General features: G+C 49.7%; 1 protein-coding gene across 1 annotated transcript in view; it reads left to right on the top strand.

Moving 5' to 3' along the window:
• Positions 1–17623, top strand: part of NYAP1 (neuronal tyrosine phosphorylated phosphoinositide-3-kinase adaptor 1) — a 449806-nt gene that overhangs the window by 402129 nt on the left and 30054 nt on the right. The window contains exon 5 of the mRNA XM_086946192.1: positions 13368–13574. Within this exon, the coding sequence (XP_086802318.1) occupies positions 13368–13574 (207 nt within the window). The remainder of the gene's footprint in view (positions 1–13367; positions 13575–17623) is intronic.

Raw genomic sequence — 17623 nt, 5'->3', positions numbered from 1 at the left:
TCCGGGAACGAGCTAGCGCTGCGAAACCCCTCAGGCCAGAATGCCCTTGTTATATTTTAATGATTCTCCCACATCTCTGTTCGGCCATTAGAAAGACAGCTCAGTGGGCTCAGTGTCTGCGACAGGGATCTGTTTTTAACTCACAAGTCACTTCTTTCAACCTCTGTCTTGTTTGGTTTCCATTAAACTAATTCAACTAACACAGCAGAAAGCAATGATTTGTGAGTGAACAATTCAGGGCTGGATACAATGCCCGTAGAAACTGAGGTGAGCATGTCACAGGAGCCTATTCCAGAGAGATAGCTTAGGAGCTTAGGGTGCCTGCTGCAGAGATCTGGCCAAAAGCAGTAGTCGCAAATCACAAATTCCAAGCCTAGTAAAACAGCTCAGTGAGATGAGATAATGGGCCTGCTGCTGACAAATTTGCATGTAACCATCACACTCCCATCTCAATAACAGCTTGAGGGGTTCACGTGCATCCCCCAGGGATATGTATGAAAACTAAGGCAGTGGAAGGATGCGTCATCGAAGGACCATATTATGGCAGGGTTGGCCAAATTATGTTCAGCAATGTGTACATTTTGTGCCAGAGAAAGAAAACTGGTCTCGGAATGCCCTTAATGGCTTTACAACACTGTTTTTACAACAAAAATGCCATTTAAGCAGCACACATAGAAGTTACAAAACGGCATTTAAAGATTATTTATGAGCAGGAAGGGGATCTTCCTGCACGTAAACAATCTTCCCCTCAACACAGGCACCCCTGCACTATGGGTCACGGGTGCCTGTGTTGGCGCTAGGCAGCTAAAGTTAGCGCCAGAGCTGGGGGAGACGCAGAGCTGCACCATATTCTAGTAAATATGGGGCTGCCTCACGTTTCTAAAGTGACAAAGCGTGCCGTTAGCCTTCTTGGCTTAATGACACGCTTCGCCTCTTTATTGTAAATGTGCCCCTTAGTATGAAAACTACAGACAAGGTCCAACAGCAATGTCCCTTGTGATTCTTTCTGGCCCGGCACTAGCACCGAGACATAATACAAGAATGCAGTTGTTCTTTATGTGCACACGTCTTGTCATATAGATGAGCACATGAGCCCAAAACAAACAAATGGAAAGAGAGTTCGGGGACAAGAGCACTGCGTCTGCTGAGATGTAGAACATTCATCTGTGAATGCTAAGGTAGGGGGTCCGCCACTAATCCCAGAGGTCTTTTATATAATCACTTAGCTTCAGTAGCAAGGGAGGAGGGTTTAGGCTACTCTGTTCTGTGAAATGACAGGGCTTTTCATGGTATACAGTTTGTTAACCATGTTAACAGTATTTTTAGTATGCATTTGTTTTGTAATTGTGACACTTGTACTGCATTTCAGGGCACAATAGTTAAAAAAAATATTCAAAATTTCCTTTGTGTCTCCTGGTTATCTTATTGTGGACAAGTACAAGCATATAGGTGTGTCCTATTACCACGAACCCTGAGAGGGTCAAGAGTGTTGTGTTCTGGATGTGCCCATTCAGTTGTTACTCTGGTAAGGTTGGGAGAGCAATAGAGGCCCTATAGCTAGTCGTACTCGGACTCATAGACACTGCGGTGGTATGGTGACTCAGTCCTTACATGCTGATGTTCTACGGTTCCAAGCCTAGTTCTGTTCCAGAGCAGAATCCCTGCAACACCCTGATTGACCCACAGACTACACCGAACCTGCTGGTCTTACACACATGCTATGCAACTGAGAAACATGTCGGCACTCACTGAAGCCACGGGCTGTTATCCCTGATAATCCTGGGAGGACTCTATTGGGAATGTTCTCCTCCCCGGAGAAAGCAAACCGGACCTCCTGGTTCGAGGACTTGTCCCTTTTGTTAGTGGGGAGGGTTATCTCTAGATGATGGGAATCCTCTGTTCCTACTTTAATACCTGTTTGGCACACTGATCTTCAAAGATGGCCGCCCCGAAGGCACTCTACTGCGCGGAGAGAAGGCGGCCTTAGACCACTCCCCATCGCGAGTCCGTGAGATGAACTGGAGCTCGAACACAAGGACTTGTATACAGAAGACGACAGACCTCCCTGAGATGACGTAGGAGGACTTCTCTGCCCCTGTTGGGATCTGCTTGACGGCACCTAGTGCCCCTTTGCCTCTTCCCCCTTTTATCCTGCTGCCCTTGTGATTCCCGCTCCCTTTCCCGCCCCCCAGTACACTCCAGTAATATCCTCCTGTTTTTAGGTCTCGCCTGTCGATGCGCATGCGCATCGAGCAAGTGAGACTATGGGGGCTTATCCACTCTTCATCCACTGCAAGGAATCGTGGCGATTCCTTGCAGTGCCCGTGACTTTTAAGCTCAATGCGCATGCGCATTGAGCTTAAAAGCGCGTGCACGTCCGTCTTGTTTTACCCGCTCCGCCCCCTCCCCTTCCCGCCGTGTCGCATTTCTCCTCCCCCCTCCCCTCTCTTCCCTCCGTCTTGTTTGTTATTTTACCCGCTCCGCCCCCTCCCCTTCCCGCCGTGTCGCATTTCTCCTCCCCCCTCCCCTCTCTTCCCTCCGTCTTGTTTGTTTTTGTTTATTTTACCCGCTCCGCCCCCTCCCCTGCCCGCTGTGTCGCATTTTTTTTTAAACCCCCACTTCCCCCCTTTTTGGTTTGGTGTGGGGAATTGTGGCTTGATCTTGTTTTGTTTGTTTGAACTCTGCTGCAAGCTGAGGATTACGTGACTGCCATTGGTTGTCTCGCACTTTTCACGATCCAAATGTATTAATTAACAGTAAGGGAAGAGGAGCTTCATTCTTGATATTTCCCTAGAATATAATTTACCCCACTTTGCAGACACGCACTTTACACCCATTCTGTATGTCACACCTGGCTTTGCAGAACCCACCCCACACACATTTTAAGCGCCACACTTTAGTTACTGTCACAAACACAACATACACACTTTATATATGCAGAGTACTCCCACACAGCCCTTCTTCACTTTAAATTAATCCCAGATTTACGCAACACAGATATCACTACCTCGCCCCCAGCACCCCCCACACACACGTTGGAGACCCACCACGCCGACTCAATCCTTCTGGGAACCAGAATGTCTGCGGCACTCTAGCTCCCTCAGCTGCACTTGCACTGCCGGCTGCACGCGGAGCTGCACTCCAACTGGCGCTTCTCAGTTGGCTGCACACGTCGCTGCGCTTGCACTGCCGCCTGCTCAGTTTGGCTGCTTTCCGTGCTGCACTTGCAGTCCCGGCTGCGCAGCCCGGACAGCAGAAAAGCACTAGACAAGGAACGCAAAAACGCCAGTCTCACCAACCATCCCTCCAGTAAGATACATAAACAGAGCACAAAGTTTGCGAACTTACTATTTTGGGGGGTGCTCCCGGGTGCTAATTTTGCTCAAAACTTGACAGAGGATAGGTGAATGCTCCCCAAACTTGAAGTTGCACCTTGTCGTGAATCCTTGTGCACTGCACAGATTGTAGCCCGCTGTCAAGAGGTCCCCCTGTGCATGACAGACTGCCCCTGCTGCAAAGTCCCCCCCGTGGGCAGCGAAGGGATTCCAGCTGCCAAAGGAAGGTGCCCGGCTGCAAAGCGTAGGTGTCCTGCTGCAGAGTAAGGAGGGTCCCGCTGCACCCACGTGAAGCCCGGGTGCCTGTGTGCCGCACAGAGCGCCTCCAGTTTGCCTCTAGAGGGTGGCCTGCTGCTCGCGTCTCCTCATCCTCGGTCAGTGGCCCCCATTGTAGCAGGCTAGACCTGCCTCCCAAGTTTGGAATCACAGTCCTCTGCCTTCAGCAGCGCCGGCTCCCGCGCCTCCCCTCTCCATCCCAGCTCCTCCCATCCGAGCACTGGCTCCTCCTCCCCACAGATCGCAGCTCCCCCTCCTGGCCGGCTGCAGCAGCAGCTTATCCCGCGCCCGCCACACCCCCGGGAACACCGACCTTACTCTTTGGAACAAAGCGCCTCCTACCTTACCCGGCGGCTAGCGCCTCACCGTGAGTGAATGCACCTGCAGTATGTAGAGCAGCCAGGATGTAAAGGTTTATTAATTAATTCATTCAAAAGCGGCCCTTCTATAATTAGCTGTTTCTTGCCCACTATTCATGCCCAGCCCACAAAACCGGGGAACTAGCTGTAGAAACCTGATGAGAGCTGTTAGAACTCCTGGTAGCTGACTCACCCTCACCCTCACTCACCCTCAACCCCTCACCCTCACTCACCCTCACTCACCCTCACCCTCAACCCCTCAAACTCACCCTCACTCACCCTCACTCACCCTCAACCCCTCACCCACCCTCACCCTCACTCACCCTGACCATCACTCACCCTCAACCCCTCACTCACCCTCAACCCCTCACTCACCCTCACTCTCACTCATCCTCACTCACCCTCAACCCCTCACCCTCACTCACCCTCAACCCCTCACCCTCACTCACCCTCACCCTCACTCACCCTCAACCCCTCACCCTCAACCCCTCACTCACCCTCACTCTCACTCATCCTCACTCACCCTCAACCCCTCACCCTCACTCACCCTCACCCTCACTCACCCTCAACCCCTCACGCTCACTCACTCACCCTCAACCCCTCACCCTCAACCCCTCACTCACCCTCACTCTCACTCATCCTCACTCAACCACCCTCAACCTCACTCACCCTCAACCCCTCACCCTCACTCACCCTCAACCCCTCACCCTCAAACCCTCACCCTCACTCACCCACCCTCAACCCCTCACCCTCACTCACCCTCAACCCCTCACCCTCACTCACTCACCCTCACTCACCCTCAACCCCTCCCCCTCGACCCCTCCCCCTCAACCCCTCACCCTCACTCACCCTCCCTCACCCTCAACCCCTCACCCTCAAACCCTCACTCACCCTCAACCCCTCACCCTCAACCCCTCACTCACCCTCAACCCCTCACCCTCACTCACCCTCACCCTCACTCACCCTCAACCCCTCACCCTCACTCACTCACAACCCCTCACCCTCAACCCCTCACTCACCCTCACTCTCACTCACCCTCACTCAGCCTCAACTACTCCCCCTCACCCTCACTCACCCAAAACCCCTCACCCTCACCCTCACTCACCCTCAACACCTCACTCACCCTCACTCACCCTCACTCACCCTCAACACCTCAACCTCAACCCCTCACCCTCACTCACCCTCACTCACCCTCACTCACCCTCAACCCCTCACCCTCACTCACCCTCACTCACCCTCACTCACCCTCACCCTCACTCACCCTCACCCTCACACAGTGCAATAGTTCTCAGACCATTTCAGTTAGAGCTTTTAGAAATGTTTATGGCTTTTTTTATTTGTAATACTTTAGCATTGGCTACAGGAAACAAAAATGCTAAACATTTACAAAAAAAACCCATAAACAATTCTAAAAGCACTAACTCTAATGGTGCGAGACCTATTGCATTTCCAATGCTTGTTAATTAACTCCTATAAGTAAAGATGAAACTGGGAAACATTAGAACCTTCTCCTTGGGAACGTGTTGTTTGCCCCACCCCCCCCAAACAGATGTGTTTTGTTAGAGTGATTGGGATAAATGTTTATTGTTATTGTTCTCTTGTATTTTAGGCTGAACATTGAATATTTGACTTTATTGTATTTGAGCCAAATCTATGGTGAATTTGTTCCATCAACAGTACTGTTAAAGTCAGGGCCGGACTGGGAACCAAAACTGTCCCTGGCAAAGTGCCCGGCCGGCTCCCCCTCCCCCTTCAGGGGGTTGGGGATGCCGCCGAGCTGTTTGTCAGGGACGGTTTTCAGCCGATTTTGCAGCTATGCTGCAAAAACGGCCCTGTAACAAAAACGGCCCCCCAGGGGCCCAAAACCGGACCCCACCCTTGCGGCGCACCGGGGGATTGCCCGGTGCCCGCAATGGCCAGTCCGGGCCTGGTTAAAGTCCACAGAATGCACTGTAATTGTAAGCAAAATGAATGAAAATGATTTTAACCGCTTTGGTGCGGCCGGAATTCCCCTGCTGTGCTGGAGAATTCCACGCGTCCCGGTTCGGACGGCCCCTGGCCATCCTCCGCACACATCGACCGTGCCGTCAGATGGCTGGGGGCCATTGCGAAGCATGGAAGAGGTTAAAATATGTCTGGGCAAACGCGAAGGGCTCTGTTTAGGGTTTAGTGGAGTGCTGCTTCTCGGGTCACACTCTGAGTAGGAGTGGTATGAGGCGTGCTGTGCCATGGAATGAGTAGCGCAGATTGGAGTGGAGTTGAGTGGCGTGTAGTAGAGTATCTTAGGCTGGAGGGGCGTAGAGTGGAGTGGCATGGCATAGAGTGGAGTATGCATGGTGTAGAAGTGCAGTGCCATTACAGACATTACACTTTTAATTGAAATGAACATTACATTTGCACCAAATTACGGTTTTACTGCACACAAACAATAATGTGTGAAAATGTCATCACCAGGTGTATTGATGTTTTGACCTTATTCAAATATTTCTTTCCACCACACTCCAGAATTACAAGAAAAATGGTTTAATTTGTACTAATTCTGATATATTCTGTAACATCAGTACAGTTCTTTTTTTTGTTGGGTGCTAGAAAAAATTCTCTCTGCACCATCTCCTCTTACATGGGCACTCAACAGGATTGTCACATAAATTCTCGTACTTTGAAGTCAGAGAAAGAAAACTAAACGCCAAACTCCCTAGGAAGAAAGCTTAACATCTGACCTCTGTCTTTGAATGAACGTTAAATGTGACAAGATAAGAACAATATTTAAAGGCATGTTTCCAGAGAGCAGGTTTGTGGAAGAATACAGTTAACAAGATTTGGGCAACTGGAGAGGCAAACTCAAGCTGGACAGCATAAGACAAATTAAGCCAGCAAATAGAAAGCCAGAAAAGTTTAGTTACAAGCCACAAAGCCAATGGCCATCAATGGATGGAATGCATTCCTAGGAAAGTTTCTGAATGCCCCCAGATGTATTTAGCAAACCAGACAGCTGGGCTGTCGGGTAGACTTCGACCTAAAAAACTGCCTTGTCCGTCTAGTTGGGATGTCGATGTAGCAGGCACTCATCCCACTCTGCACGGGCTCAGGGGATTCTTGCAAGCCAAGACATGCCCACCTTGCCAAGGCACAAGTCGGGGGTACACCCGAGTAGACGGAGTCCACCCATTATTTTCACAGGGTGGACACCGTCCATCCTGCCAAGAAGTTGGGCCCCAATGAAAAATATGCTGAATTCGTCCCAGTGTAGTTTGTGAACACCGGGACACATTCAGCAGCGCCTGCACTTTGTTGTCTGCTTTCGATCACAACAACGTTAGGTCAGGGGCCTCACACCTGATACAAATGCAGCAGAGGGGAAACAAAGGCTCACACATTGTTAGCATTTCACACATACTTAAGAGAGGCAGCTTTTCACTTTGTTCAGTCCCTGTCAAGGAGGTATGCACGCCTGTAAGATTGTCAGATGTGTTGGTCTTTCCCAGTGTTTACACAAAAGAAATAGCATTTATATTGTGCTGACTACCCCTGAGGAGGCGTTGCAATAATTTAAATATCACTATTTTTTCTTGTAAAGCACAATGGGTAGAGGAAGTTTGCGCTGACACAAGGCAACATTGTTTTGCGAGTAGCTTACAAAAGTGTGAATCTTCTGCCTAAATCAGGAGGGTTTCCCTGTGTACTGGAAATGTGCTTTAATGTACTCATGATAGACTTGTTAAACATATATGAGGGCTTAAGATCTGATGTCAATTCTTATGATGCCACTTTCTGTGATGTCATGCGCTGAGATGTCACACGCTGTGATGTCACGCACCGTGATGTCACGTGCCGTGATGTCACTTGCATACTGATTTCCTAGGTTAGTCCCCCCACTTCTTTTTTCAGGACTTGTGCCCTGCACCTTGCAAAGGAGATGCATGCATCTGGTTTGCTTTATACCGGCGCTGCATAAAACTGGCCCTTGTACTGCAGCAAACAGAGAGCAGCCTTTTCACTGGGCCCAGCCCAGCCTCTGGAGTGCACTGTCCACTTTCACTGGGTCATGTCGCCCTCCAGTGGATTGCGCAGGTACTACAGTGGCGACCCAAACACAGCTGCAGTGTCCCGTCCAGGTGTGATCGCTCATGGGGATAACTTCACTTTGCATCATGGTACATGCAGTCTGGCCCCTAATGCAAAACTTAAAAGCACACAGGTTACATGTGGCGTGTATTACAAGCAGCCTATGACACAGCTCGAAAGCTCTGCGCATGCGGATAGGCTGGGTCAGGGCTTTAAGTGGGATGAAAAAACTGGGGGTCTCTCAAAGGGAGTGTAATTAGGGGCGTGGCTTTAAAACACTTACGCCGAAAATCTCTGTTTAGCATAGTGTGCCGCCCGACTTGTATTTTGCTATTTCTGTCATTGCATCCAGATATGTGATACAACAAGTAACATCATACCTACAACAAGCCAGGACTATTGGCTTTGTCAATGGTTATTAGTTGCATAAGATAAATAAGCTGCATCTATGGCTTGTTACATATAATATTGAAAAAGCTTCCACTTAAAGCCCTGCTGACACTATGCAATGTTGCTGCTCTTGTGTTTCAGAAAGAGAAGGGAAATCCAGAAAGAAAATGACTCTTGAAAGGATTTCCCTTCCCCCACAACGCTCACCTGGCATGACGTCATGCTGTAACTTCTCCACTAGTGAGAAGTGAGCAGTGCACGTCGATGTGCCTGCTGCCTCGAAACGGGTCGCTCGGGCTGTTTTCAGCCAACGTCACGGGGCATGCAGGTGGCAATGTATGACTGGCCAAGACTCGGCTTCGGGTGCATGTTATGTTTTCAGACATCTTGACCCTGCCCTTCTTCCCAAGTAATGCCCTTATAATAAAATCAGAAAAAGCATTGGCATAGCCAATAGGTCTCGCATTTGGGACCTTATAAGTGTTTAGCCCTGCAACAGTTGGTGTTGTTGCACCAAGGATATTCTGCTGCATAACTAAATACTTATAGGGTCCAAAAAGCGAGACTTATTGGCTATGCCAAAGCTTGTTTGTTTGTTTTTTGTTGCTGTTTTGTTTAAGTTGCCAGATCTACAAGAGCTGGACATGGTTTTTGTTAACAGATCTTTGCATCAAATGAACTTGTTTTCATTGCTCTGAATATTCTTTCCATTCTGGTTGTAGGAAGCAGTCATTCCAGGGGGTGTGGGGGCTGCCTTACTTTGCGCATGCGCCAAGCTTTGCAAATGAGAAAAGCCTGGTGCAGGTGCAATTTACAAGTGTGGAGTGAGTGAGACCCAGGCAGCATGACTCACTCACACAGGAGTTCATGCACTGCACCTGCATACGCAGCATGGTTTAAGGAAACTCGACCCACTCCCTCCCAGGCATCGAACACATATTTACCAAGAAACTCTGAGAAGAGCCTGCCTGCTGCACTGACGGCTGGTGGTGTGTGTGCCCGGTGGAAGCGTGCACTGATGGCTGGTGGTGTGTGTGCCTGGTGGAAGCGTGCACTGATGGCTGGTGGGGTTGTATGACGTTTCAATGCATGCTTTTACCATGAATGCCTTTGCAACACAGGTATTACAACGCAAGTTGTTACAATGACTTGCGTTGGGGGGGCGCTAGATAGTGGAATAGTTTAATTTTCTATTCCAACTCCAGTCCCCGTGGATAGTAGGGAAGGTGTTGGATGGAAAATTAAACTATTCCCTATCCAACAGCGCCCTCCAGCGAAAGTCATTGTAACGACTTTCGTTGTAATTCCTGCGTTGGAATGGTAGTGCGTGGTAAAAGTTTTGTTGTAAACGATGTTCCCCGGCTGGTGGTGTGTGTGCCTGGTGAAAGCGTGCACTGGCGGCTGGTGGTGGGTGTGCCTGGTGGAAGAGTGCACTGACGGATGGTGGTGTGTGTGCCTGGTGGAAGCGTGCACTGACGGCTGGTGGTGTGTGTGACTGGTGAAAGCGTGCGCTGACGACTGGTGGTGTGTGTGCCTGGTGGAAGCGTGCACTGGTGGCTGGTGGTGTGTGTGCCTGGTGGAAGCGTGCACTGACGGCTGGTGTAGTGTGTCTGGTGGAAGAATGCACTGACGGCTGGTGGTGTGTGTGCCTGGTAAAAGCTTGCGCTGATGACTGATGGTGTGTGTGCCTGGTGGAAGCGTGCACTGACAGCTGGTGGTGTGTATGCCTGATGGAAGCGTGCACTGACGGCTGATGGTGTGTTTGCCTGGTGGAAGCGTGCACTGGCGTCTGGTGGTGGGTGTGCCTGGTGAAAGCGTGCACTGACGGATGGTGGTGTGTGTGCCTCGTGAAAGCATGCGCTGACGACTGATGGTGTGTGTGCCTGGTGGAAGCAGGAGCATTCATAGTGAAAGAAGACACAAATGAAACTGACGAAGAGGAGGGGAAGGAGGGGAAGAAGGGAGGGGGTAATGCAAGCAGAGGAGCCTGATTACAGCAATAAAAACACAGATGGCAGCTGTGCACATGTGCACGAGCTCGTGAACGCAAGCTGTAGGCCAGCAAAATCCTCTGGTGGCACTTTTAACCTCTTGCATGCTCATGACGATGTTCCCCGGCTGGTGGTGTGTGTGCCTGGTGGAAGCGCGCACTGGCGGCTGGTTGTGTGTGTGCCTGGTGGAAGCGTGCACTGACGGCTGGTGGTGTGTGTGACTGGTGAAAGCATGCGCTGACGACTGGTGGTGTGTGTGCCTGGTGGAAGCGTGCACTGGTGGCTGGTGGTGTGTGTGCCTGGTGGAAGCGTGCACTGACAGCTGGTGTAGTGTGTCTGGTGGAAGAATGCACTGACGGCTGGTGGTGTGTGTGCCTGGTAAAAGCTTGCGCTGATGACTGGTGGTGTGTGTGCCTGGTGGAAGAGTGCACTGACGGCTGGTGGTGTGTGTGCCTGGTGAAAGCGTGCGCTGACGACTGATGGTGTGTGTGCCTGGTGGAAGCGTGCACTGACGGCTGGTGGTGTGTATGCCTGATGGAAGCGTGCACTGACGGCTGATGGTGTGTGTGCCTGGTGGAAGAGTGCACTGACGGCTGGTGGTGTGTGTGCCTGGTGAAAGCGTGCACTGACGACTGATGGTGTGTGTGCCTGGTGGAAGCAGGAGCATTCATAGTGAAAGAAGACACAAATGAAACTGACGAAGAGGAGGGGAAGGAGGGGAAGAAGGGAGGGGGGTAGTGCAAGCAGAGGAGCCTGATGACAGCAATAAAAACACAGATGGCAGCTGTGCACATGTGCACGAGCTCGTGAACGCAAGCTGTAGGCCAGCAAAATCCTCTGGTGGCACTTTTAACCTCTTGCATGCTCATGACGAGCTGAGCTCGTCATGAGCCACGGTGCTCCGGTGCTCATGACGAGCTCAGATCATCATGGCTCGTGGAACGCTCAGGTGCGGGGAGAATTCCCCCGCTGTGCTGAACGTTCCACGGAGCCAATGCACCTGTGACGAGCTGAGCTCGTCATGAGCACAGGAGCGCAGTAGCTCATGACGAGCTCAGCTCGTCATGAGCATGCGGGTCCTGTGCGCGCCCCCCTCCCCCCCAGCACAGCGGGGGAATAACCCCTGCAGCGAAGGGGTTAAAAGCCACCTATTAAATGTCTCGAAGAGATGCGCTGTCTCAGGTGAGACCTAAAAACTAGGTTGCTGTCCACGCCTGGGCAGACCTGGCTCCAGAGCCTCGCCGTCACGACCCAGCTTTAGCGCTCTGTTTTGCCGTACGAGCATCCGACCCCGTGACCAACAGGGGCATCGGAGTCACACACAACTGCAGCTTCACAAACCCCCTTCTCGCGTCTTCAACTGGCCCCGCCTAGCACCAGCACTTTGTAAAAGGAACCAAAAGATACAGAAAACGCAGATTTGCGTCTCTTTATTTTGATAAAACACATTGGGGCTTATTTACAAGCCCTTTGCGCCCCTTTTGAGTACTTTTAACATGGGAAAAGTGAGTTGGGTGGCGCAAGAGGCTTGTAAATAAGCCCCCTAGTCTGTCCAAGGCCTTCAACATGGCAGCCACTGAAGGAAATCTTCCCAGAATGCTCAGCAGCCTGCAAGAAGAAACTCTTCAATCTCTACTGGCTGTGCCCTGAGCATCTTTACATTATCAGGAGAGCACAAAGCAAGCCTAGAGATGAAGGGGACCCTAAGAGCACGGCTTGCTCAACTGCGTCCGAGAGATGCTGTTCGAAACATCTCTGTGGCCGCCCTTTCCAAGCCCGCCGTGCCGCTTGTGTGCACACTAGACGGGTGACCATGGGATACGGACTAGAGTTCTCGAAACTTAGCTACAGAACAGGACACTTAGAAGGCTCTGGCTGTAAAGAAAGTATTGTAATTTTTGCACACACGCACAGTGTTTGTTAGAGGTATGTGTATATATGGGGACATATTTACGAGTTCTGGCGCATCCCTGCATATCAGCAGAGATGCGCCAGAACAAATGTGTCACGCAAAACTACCCTTGCGTCACGGCAGAGGCGCCGCATTTACAATGCGGCGCGCTGTGGCGCAAGGGTAGGCAGATGCGTGACGCATCTCGTGACGTAAGGGCGGCGCATTGCTGGAGTCGCATCGCAAGCACGACGCAACTCCAGCAATGCTCTGGGCCGCCCAATACTTAACATGCTGCGTCATAAGGAATTGACGTAGCATCGTCACGGAATTGCCTGCGTGAAATCTTGTGGATTTCACGCAGGCACTTTTGCGAGGCGCACAGGCGCCTGAACGTCCACCCTGTGTGGGGACGCCCCCATTGTGGCGCTGGGCTTTATAACGTGACGCATCTCCCTAGATGCGCCACGTTGTAAATGCCTCGCAAGGATGCGCCACGTTTACGCCACTGTTGCATCACGCAAGGCGGCGTAAACGTGGCGCAAGGGGCTTGTAAATCTGCCCCATGGATTCTTATACAGTTGTTTTTAATTCATCACGTTCACTCTTGTTGGGGGTTGTGGGAATACTTGAACCACAGTGGCGGGGCTCGCACGTCGGTCACCCCATGTTCACTAACGTTAAGGTTTGTGGGAATGTTTGTGGGATTTTGAACCACTGTGACGGAGCTCGCACCTTGTTCACTTGTTGCTCACCTCATTATTCACTCATGTTGAGGTTTGTGGAAGTTTATTGGATTTGAAACTGCTGTGACGGAGCTCGCACACTGCTCGCCTCATGTTCACTTGTGCTGGGGTGTGTGGGAATATTTGTAGAGTTTGAACCTTTGTGACCAAGCTCACACAATGCTCGCCTCTTGTTCCTAGTGGATTTTGAACCTCTGATGGAGCTCACACATTGCTCACCTCATGTTCACCCGTGTTGGGGTTTGTAGGAATATTTGTAGAGTTTGAACCTCTGTGACGAAGCTCACACATTGCTCACCTCTTTTCTTTTCCAGAGGTTGCAGAAGGGGCACGCGTCTGGAACGGAGTGACTGACCCCTCCACCAAGGCGGAGAGGGACGAAAAAGGAACCCACAGCGCTTCGCAGTCAGGAATACCAATCCGAGCCCAACACAGCCTGGACAGCGTGGGGGCGAAGCTGGCGGGCAGGAGCGGGGTGCCCGTCCCGTGCCAGACATTCCCAGCTTGCCACCGCAGCGGAGGTATGTGAGGCCAACATTCACACCTTAGAACCTGGCCTCCAAGGGAGGGGCACAAGGGACCAAACCTTTATAACAAAAGGTAATGGACGGGAGTAGACGCCGATGCAGGTTTGAAAAATCAGAGGGGAGCACGGAAATCCCTTTTGAGAGCAAAGGCACAGACTGGTGAAAAGATGCTCAAATGCGTCTAGCTACAAAACAAGCTTTTGTTTAGGAGTGGTGGCAAAAGGGGTAGAAACAACACAGATGGAAGATTTCAGAAGGCAACATTTAGATAAGCCACACCTCCCATCCCCCTTCCAGGACCAGGAGGTGGGGACAGGAAGTCAAGTGTCAGACTCAGGCACATTCATTGAACTTCCTGCCTCTTATCCCTCGTGCACATGGCTGCTGTGGAAGTGGATGGTGGTAGAAAGCATTAGATCATCACCATAGGCACAGGCTTAAGTACTGGCTGGTGGCATGGTCAGAGGATGGGAAGGGGGTTGTAACCCCATCCTCCCTCCACCCCTTCCTACATGCAGTGCACTTTACAACCACGATTAGATGTACGTTGTTGAAGGGTAGCTTGAAAATAGAGAAAAAGACAGAGTCCACTTGTCAATGAAAAAATAGCTCTTTACTGTCGAGACAGGGAGAATGGCAATACCCACAAAAGTAAACAGCCAGACTCAATCTGCTGCTTCACAGCCAGCTTCTTTCATACAAATTCAGACAATACTTTAATACAGAACCTTAGGTAATGAATCACTGCATAGTTATACATTAGTTGTGGAAATGCATCATGTTGCATGTGACCCTGTGACCCTAAACTTTAAACTAATTCACTACACACGCTTTATTGCAGTTCTAACAATGCTTAAAAACATAACCCTTCTCTATGCTTGAATACATGGAGCAGAACTCTACCCATGCCTAATTTGAACTACTGGATCTAAACCTTGGTCTACACTTGGCGCTAGGTGATATGTATAGCCCTGAGAACTTAGTACTCATGTTGGTGTGGTAACTGGAAACATTCCTCCTACCTTTATACGGGCTCTTCTACAATATGCTAAGATTAATCTTATAACACAATAAATTATTAGTATAGGCACAATAATTGCCAACAAGGCTCCCAACAGTCCCAACATCCAGGATGGCAGTAATGAGAACCACTCACTACACCAATTATCTGGGGCACTTCCATATTCTACCATTTTGTTTTGCAGATTGTGTAAAGTGTGTATAGCCTTTGACAAAGTTCCACTGTCTGCATCATTTGCTGGGACATAAGTACAACATGCAGTCCCAATCGTGGCACATACCCCTCCTTATATGACCATCATAAGGTCAAGTAGATAGCATTGCTGCATCATCATCATTCTCATAGCATGCAGCTCTTACTTTATGGCAATAAATCCTTCCTTTGTAGTGCTGATGCACTTGAGGAGTTCCCATTGAGTTATCTGCAGCCATCAAGCAGTTGCTTTAGCCTGAACAAATGGCACAATGCTTTCAAAGAACAACTGTGCATAATGAATCAACTGATACTCTTGGGGAACATCATTCCAAGTGTTAGTGCCATAATACTCTGCATTACTTTTCCTTCAATGATGAGGTAATAAAGTTGTTGGATGGCTCATAGGGTACTCAAGTAGAGCTGATATGTTAATTCCAGAAATTATCAAAACAGGGATGTGCAAGGTCCCCACTGAGCGGACACCTCTTAGTTTGGTGGTAACTGGGGGTACAGTCATTCTCCACACTACCAATGATAGTCCATGAGGCTGGAGGTGCCCCCCTGCATGTCAGCGGTATCCATTATGGTTCTACAATTAACATTGCATCGTACATTAACGGTGCTGTTTCCTCTGAAACATAAAGAAACAGAAGATAGTCTCATGACTGTCTGGGGACTTACTGTACTATCAAAGTTTTCATTCCATATACACACACACTTTTTCACTGTGTCCTGACTAACATCTGTACCATTTACAAACAACAAGAGAGAAAGGGAGAGTCGCGGACACTCTTAGTCCCCAAACTATAATATGTATCAACAACAGAAGAGTGTTCTTGTTCTGGTTAAGGTGGAAAGAAGCACAGAGCACAAGAAAACAACAAAGCCCAATAGGTTTGTTAGGAAAGCCCTCACTCACCGACCTGGTCGGTGACTTGCTTCATCATCGGGCCCCACCGGGTGTGACCGAATGTCACCCCGGTGTGCTGCGACGCCAGAATTACTGCGGAGCTGGTTTGGTGATGGGAGGGCTATGTGAAAAATTACGTGAATAGTGTCAAGTGGTGAGATTAAAATTGGCCTTGTATGTGTCAAAAATTTAATTTTAATCAAAGACCATCAAGGGCAAGGTTAAAAAATGTGTTGGTGAGTAGGGCCAACTAAATGGATGGTCCTACTCCCACTAGCATTAAGTGAACAAGTGAATGGTCAACATGGACATGTTTCAGCCGGTGTGGTATCATTAACCTGGCATTCGTCAGGACCTATGGTGTAAAACCTCGGCGGTATGGGCACTCTAAGGCCCACCCAACCAGAGGACTTGAAAGTTAAAAAGTCTGTGAAGTGCAAAAAAACGGGGGCGGGCTTCACCACCCGAAGGTAGGACGCACACACCACCAGCCTCTAAATTTTAGAGACCAAAAATAAAAAGCACCTGTGGGGGTTAAAAGACAGACAGACAACACAAGACAAACAAACAATTAGAATGTTTTGTCAAATGATTTGACTGATTTCAGTTTATTACTTGTGCTCATAGTGCCAGGGTGCACAACTCATGCATAATAGCAGAGGTGTGTGGCTCTGCCAGTGGCTAAGGCTACACGATAAGTCATATTGTTAATGTGGTGGCACTGTCAAGGTAGATTGCCAATTTTGCAGAATCTAACTGTGTCGGTGCACAGGGGAGGGTTTTGATAAGTGAAAAGGGAGGCGAGATGGCAGTGAGAATAATCACGCAACTTTCTTTCACTCATCGATCAATGGGCCAAATGGCCAGTGGCCAGTCAGCAATGAAGCAGTCAAAGAGGTGAGAAAAAGGAAGGTTCTCACTTCACCAGGGTAGAAAATCCACCCCATAGACCGCGGGAGGGAGGGGACGGCGCATTTGGCACATCCTACAAAGCAAAACAGAGGGAGGAAAAGGGACACACAACCTGGTCAACACGCAGTAAATAGTACTTAGCTTTCTTTCTTTCTTGATGATGCGCAATTTAGGAAAGATTGGGCCATGATCGCGTGGCATTGCACGCGTGATTGGCTCGTTCTGATCATAAAGACTGCCTTGCGTCTCTCTGACATCCTATTGATAGAAATACAGGAGACGGAATCACAATTCAAAGCAACTGTGACCGGCTACAAAAAGAAACTGGATGAGATCAATCGTGAGATGAATGAATATAAAGATAACTTATTGCAGTCCAAATTAACCAAATTTCAGAAAGACCTTAAGAAATTTGAATTCAACAAAACCTACCCTTACGCTGACCCTGATTACACAGCACCAGCAAAGGGCTTGAGTGAATCAGATGCAACGGATGATAATTCCTCCAATAGCAGTGGGTCTAGCACAGGCTCATACAAACGAGGAGGGAGACGAGGCAATAGAGGCCATAGAGGCAATCAAAGATTCCAGAATCACAACCAAGCACCAAGTTGGGCAATGGCACCACAGGCCGGATACGGGCCACCACCATTCCCCTTTCCACACCCACAATTTCCTATGATGGGTTGGAACCCAGGATGGCATCACCCACCTCCCCAAAATCAATACCAGCAGCCTTTTTTAGAACGGGGCCGGAGAGGCAGAGGGAAGAACAAGAGAACCCCCAACCAAGTCTCCTGGCAAACAGACGAAGCTGTCGGGAACCGCACGAGGAGCCAGACACCGCAACCAGGGACCAGCAACCAGCAAGTCTAATCACCAACTTGTCGGATATTGAACTTACACCCGCGGAACAGCGAGTACTAGAGAAAGGACTGGGCTTTGTTCCTACAGCTCGTCCTGATAAATTTAAGTTACATTGCGAACTCACTGATTTTTTCCGCA

Source organism: Lissotriton vulgaris, chromosome 12 (genome assembly GCF_964263255.1).
Source record: "Lissotriton vulgaris chromosome 12, aLisVul1.2, whole genome shotgun sequence".
Taxonomy (NCBI): Eukaryota; Metazoa; Chordata; class Amphibia; order Caudata; family Salamandridae; genus Lissotriton; species Lissotriton vulgaris.
The sequence above is the reverse complement of the archived record's forward strand: the minus strand, read 5'-3'. Positions and strand labels throughout refer to the sequence as shown.